The sequence below is a fragment of the Amblyraja radiata genome, chromosome 1 (genome assembly GCF_010909765.2).
Source record: "Amblyraja radiata isolate CabotCenter1 chromosome 1, sAmbRad1.1.pri, whole genome shotgun sequence".
Lineage (NCBI taxonomy): Eukaryota > Metazoa > Chordata > Chondrichthyes > Rajiformes > Rajidae > Amblyraja > Amblyraja radiata.
The window spans coordinates 180,552,247-180,558,246 of NC_045956.1; the positions used below are offsets into that span (position 1 = coordinate 180,552,247).

Below are 6,000 nucleotides of genomic sequence, written 5' to 3' on the forward strand. Positions count from 1 at the left end.
TCTGAGGCAGAGAATTCCACAGACTCACAACACTCTGTGTGAAAAAGTGTTTCCTCATCTCCATTTTAAATGGCTTACCCCTTATGCTTGGAGTGTGTACTGTCGTTGTGTCCTTGGGCAAGACACTTCACCTACCTTTGCCTGGGACTAGAGACGGAAATTAGCTACTGATTGGCTACAATCTCGCATATTTACATGCAAAATGTTCATTAATATGCACTGTCCCTATAAACAAATTATTATTATTATTATTATTATTATTATTCTTAAACTGTGGCCCCTGGTTTTGGACTCCCCCAACATCTTTCTTATCGTCCTTTCCCTCCCTTGACACTACCTAACTTGCTGAGTTCCACAAAGCACTTGTGTTTTGTTCATATATCTGTCCAAATGTCTTAAAGCTTCGCTCCAGATACGGACCACCCGCTAATTTGAGTTGATTTGATTTGAGTATAGGAGCAGGGAGGTTCTACTGCAGTTGTACAGGGTCTTGGTGAGACCACACCTGGAGTATTGCGTACAGTTTTGGTCTCCAAATCTGAGGAAGGACATTATTGCCATAGAGGGAGTGCAGAGAAGGTTCACCAGACTGATTGCTGGGATGTCAGGACTGTCTTATGAAGAAAGACTGGATAGACTTGGTTTATACTCTCTAGAATTTAGGAGATTGAGAGGGGATCTTATAGAAACTTACAAAATTCTTAAGGGGTTGGACAGGCTAGATGCAGGAAGATTGCTCCCGATGTTGGGGAAGTCCAGGACAAGGGGTCACAGCTTAAGGATAAGGGGGAAATCCTTTAAAACCGAGATGAGAAGAACTTTTTTCACACAGAGAGTGGTGAATCTCTGGAACTCTCTGCCACAGAGGGTAGTCGAGGCCAGTTCATTGGCTATATTTAAGAGGGAGTTAGATGTGGCCCTTGTGGCTAAGGGGATCAGAGGGTATGGAGAGAAGGCAGGTACAGGATACTGAGTTGGATGATCAGCCATGATCATATTGAATGGCGGTGCAGGCTCGAAGGGCCGAATGGCTTACTCCTGCACCTAATTTCTATGTTTCTATGTTTCTAAGTGAAAAAGTTGACCCAGAGGTCGCTCTTACACCTCTCCCCTCTCAGTGCTCCCTAGTTTTAGAATCCTCTACTCTGAGCGTTCACTATCTTCGGTGTAAACCAGCATCTGCAGTTCCTTCGTACAATTCTGGATCTTGCAGCACAGGCTGCTGAAGAGACGGCTAGATAGACGGTTGTTTTTCAGACCGGAGGCATCTCCGATTGTATGATTAGTACGGGTGTCGGGGGGGTTATGGGGAGGAGACAGGAGAATGGGGTTGAGAGGGAGAGATAGATCAGCCATGATTGAATGGTGGCGTAGACATGATGGGCCGAATGGCCTAATGCATGTTCATAAGTTGTATGAGCAGAATTAGGTTTCCCCTTACATTCCTGGTCCCAAGGCAGGGTGTCAACCTGAAATGTCGACCATCCCTTTTGCCTCCACTGATGGATGCTGCTTGACCCGCTGAGATTTAGTTTGTTCCACAAACACGACCAGCCAAGCTCGCGTCTCTTCAGTGTAATATAACAAAGTTGCAGATCACCCAGATCAGACGCATGAACCTAGTGCGGGTGTCAGGTGGTTAATGGGGAGAAGGCAGGAGAATGGGGTTGAGAGGATGATTGAGTGGTGGAGTAGACGTGATGGGCCGAATGGCCTAATTGTGCTGCAATGTGTCGTGCGTGACCTGTCCCATGTGTGGTCTTGCAGATGTTCACCTGATGTTGCCCTACAAACCGGCGGGCAGCTCGGAGCTGTTCTACGTCGCCAATGCAGGGATGAGGCGTAGAATTGGCCTCGGGGACTCGGAGAACAGCAGTGATGTCTGCAGGCCAGGTCAGCTCTCTCCTTCTCTCATAACATCACGTGATAGGAGCTGAATTATCCATTCGGCCCATCAAGTCCATGGCTGCTCATGGCTGATATATCTCTCCCTCCTAACCCCATTCTCCTGCCTTCTCCCCATAACTGACACCCGTACTAATCAAGAATCTATCTATCTCTACCTTAAAAATATCCATTGGGAACATTTTTCTTGCATCTAGCCTGTTCAATCCTTTAAGAATTTATTATGTTTCTATGAGATACCCTCTCATCCTTCTAAATTCCAGTGAATACAAGCCCAGTCGCCCCATTCTTTCATCATATGTCAGTCCTGCCATCCCGGGAACTAACCTGGTGAACCTACTCTGCACTCCCTCAATAGCAAGAATGTCCTTCCTCAAATTAGGAGACCAAAATTGCACGCAATACTCCAGGTGTGGTCTCACCAGGGCCCTGTACAACTGCAGAAGGACCTCTTTGCTCCTAAACTTAAATCCTTTCGCAATGAAGGCCACCATGCCATTAACTTACTTCACTGCCTGCTCTACCTGCATGTTTACTTTCAGTGACTGATGTACAAGGACACCCAGGTCTCGTTATATCTCCCCTTTTCCTAATCTGACACCATTTAGATAAGAATCTGCCTTCCTGTTCTTGCCACCAAAGTGGCTAACTTCACATTTATCCACACTATACTGCATCTGCCATGCATCTGCCCACTCACCCAACCTATCCAAGTCGCCCTGCATCCTCATAGCATCCTCCTCACAGTTCACACTGCCGCCCAGCTTTGTGTCATCCGCAAACTTGGAGATGTCACATTTAATTCCCTCGTCTAAATCGTTAATATATATTGTAAATAACTGGGGTCCCAGCACCGAGCCTTGCGGCACCCCACTAGTCACTGCCTGCCATTCTGAAAAGGACCCGTTAATTCCTACTCTTTGCTTCCTGTCTGCCAACCAGTTCTCTATCCATGTCAATACCCTACCCCCAATACCATGTGCTCTAATTTTGCACACTAATCTCTTGTGTGGAACCTTGTCAAAGGCTTTTTGAAAGTCCCGATACACCACATCCACTGGCTCTCCCTTATCCATTCTGCTTGTTACATCCTCAAATAATTCCAGAAGATTAGTCAAGCACGATTTCCCCTTCATAAATCCATGCTGAGTTTGACCGATCTTGTCACTGCTTTCCAAATGCGCTGCTATAACATCTCTAACAATCGACTCCAGCATCTTCCCCACTACCGATGTAAGGCTAACCGGTCTATAATTCCCCGTTTTCTCTCTCTCTCTCTCTCTCTCTCTCTCTCTCTCTCTCTCTCTCTCTCTCTCTCTCTCTCTCTCTCCTTTCTTAAAAAGTGGAATTACATTGGCTACCCTCCAGTCCTCAGGAACTGATCCAGAGTCTAGAATATTGGAAAATAATCACCAATGTATCCATGATTTCTTGGGCTACCCCTTGAGTACTCTGGGATGTAGACCCAGGCCCTGGGGATTTATCTGCCTTCAGTCACTACAGTTTACCTAACACCATTTCCTGACTAATGTGGATTCCCTTCAGTCCCTCCCTCCCGCTAGATGCTCGGTCCCCTAGTATTTCTGGGACTGGTGAAGACAGAACTCGTTTAACTGTTTTGCCATTTCTTGTTTCTCATTATAAATTCACCTGTCTCTGACATTTGTCTTCACTAATCTTTTCTTTTTTACATATCTAAAGCAGCTTTTACAGTCAGTTTTTATATTCCCCGCAAGCTATCTTTCATGCCCTTTTTCCCCTCTCTTAATTAACCCCTTTGTCCTCCTCTATTGAGTTCAAAATTTCCCCCAGAGCTCTGGTTTGCTGCTTCCTCTGGCCAATGTATTTGCCTCTTTCTTGGATTGAACACTATCCTTGATTTCCCTCGTTAGCCACGGTTGAGCCGCCTTCCCTGTTTTATTTTTTCGCCAGACAGGGATGAACAATTTCTGGAGTTCATCCATGCGGTCTTTAAATCTTTGCCATTCCATCTCCACCGTCAACCCTTTGAGTACAATTTGCCCGTCTATCCGAGCCAATTCCATCTCATACCTTCCAAGTCTCCTTTCTTTAAGTTCAGGACCCTGGTCTCTGAATTAACCGTGTCACTCTCCATCCTAATGCAGAATTCCACCATATTATGGTCATTGTTGCCCAAGGGGCTTTGCACAAGATCGCTAACTAATCCTTCCTCATTACACAATACCCAGTCTAGGATGGCCTGTTCTCTAGTCGGTTCCTCTACATATTGGTCTAAAAAACAATCCCGTGTATATTCCAGGAAATCCTCCTCCTCAGCGCTACTACCAATTTGTTTGGCCCAATCTCTATGTAGATTAAAGTCACCCATGATAACTGCTGTACCTTTGCTACACGCATCTCTAAAGTCAGTCTGAAGAAAGTTCTGAACCCGAAACATCACCCATTCCTTCTCCAGAGATGCTGCCTGTCCCGCTGAGTTACTGCAGCATGTTGTGTAAAGCAGCATCTGCAGTTCCCTCCCACTCATCCTCCCTTTCAACCTGGCAGATCCGCTTGAGGCCGCTCGTGATGCCGTGCCGTCCCACGCTGGCCGCTCCAGGGGCTACTGCTCGCTGAGGGCAAGAGGGGAGCGTGGAGAGAGTGGGCCGGCAACAACCTCGTACCTGACCAGGGGCACGGAGGACAGAGGTGAGCCTGTGTGGTGGTGGGGGGGGGGGGGGGCAGGGGGGTGAGTGTGGTGCGAGCAGGGGGGATATCTGGCACTGGACGCTCCATCCAAGACCCGCAAGAAATTGCAGTGAATTGTGGACGCAGCCCAGACCATCACACAAACCAACCTCCCTTCCATTGACTCCATCTACACCTCACGCTGCCTGGGCAAGGCCAGCAGCATCATCAAGGACCAGTCTCACCCCGGCCACTCCCTCTCCCATCGGGCAAGAGGTACAGAAGTGTGAAAACGCACACCTCCAGATTCAGGGACAGTTTCTTCCCGGCTGTTATCAGGCAACTGAACCATCCTACCACAACTAGCGAGCAGTGCTGAACTACTATCTACCTCATTAGTGACCCTCGGACTATCTTTGATCGGACTTTGCTGGCTTTACCTTGCACTATACGTTATCCACATTGTTCCCTTTATCCTGTATCTGGACATTATAATCATGTATTGTCTTTCCGCTGACTGGACAGCACGTAACAAAAGCTTTTCACTGTACCTCGGTACACGTGATGAAAGTCTCATCTCAAACTTGCATGTGGTGGGTGTCCTGGTATCTGCCCGACATAGCAACGCAGCACGGAAACAGGCCCCTCTCTCCCTCGAAACTTCAGATAAACAGAGTGCTGGAGTAACTCAGCGGGTCAGGCAGCATCTGTGGAGAACATGGATAGGTGACGTTTCACAGAGTGCTGGAGTAACTCAGCGGGTCAGGCAGCATCTGTGGAGAACATGGATAGGGACCCCTTTTTGGGGTGGGGGGTGGGTGGTAGGGAAGTGGTGAGTGAGGGGGTGGGGAGGGGGAGGTATCTATGAAGGGGTGGTGAGATCCCGCCCCCCCCACAGCCATGCTTCATTGCCCCCCTCTGCTCTCCCCACAGGTGCCAGACGCCCCCGGACCCACCCCACCCACCATGCTGCCGTCTCCGTGCCCCTGCTGACCAGAGACCCCGGGGGTGAGGGCTCTCCCCCCAGGGCTGGGGCGTCTCCCCCCGGGGGTGAGGGCTCAGCCTCGTGCTGGGCCCCGCAGCCTGGGGTGGGGGTGGGAGTGGGCAGTCGAGGGCAGGCCTGGCCGGGGGAGGTGGGGGCGGCAGGGTTGTCGTACAAGGAGCGGGCGAAGGCGGCAGCGAGGAGAGGGTTGCAGGGCCTGGGGGGGAGAGGGCCGGGGGGGAGGGGGCCAGGGGAGAGAGAAGTGGGGGTGAGGGGACTGGGGGAGAGAGAGCTGGGGGTGAGGGTCCCAAGTGAGAGAGAAGTGGGGGTGAGAGAGCTGGGGGAGAGAGAGCCAGGGGTGAGGGGACTGGGGGAGAGAGAAGTGGGGGTGAGGGTCCCAGGGGAGAGAGAGCTGGGGGTGAGGGGACTGGGGGAGAGAGAATTGGGGGTGAGGGTCCCAGGGG

General features: G+C 50.0%; 1 protein-coding gene across 1 annotated transcript in view; it reads left to right on the forward strand.

The window, feature by feature from the left end:
• LOC116986795 (collagen alpha-1(I) chain-like) overlaps positions 1-6,000 on the forward strand; it is a 67,831-nt gene that overhangs the window by 49,242 nt on the left and 12,589 nt on the right. The window contains exons 12-14 of the mRNA XM_033042535.1: positions 1,768-1,893; positions 4,435-4,575; positions 5,488-5,732. Coding sequence (XP_032898426.1) covers positions 1,768-1,893; positions 4,435-4,575; positions 5,488-5,732 — 512 coding nt within the window. The remainder of the gene's footprint in view (positions 1-1,767; positions 1,894-4,434; positions 4,576-5,487; positions 5,733-6,000) is intronic.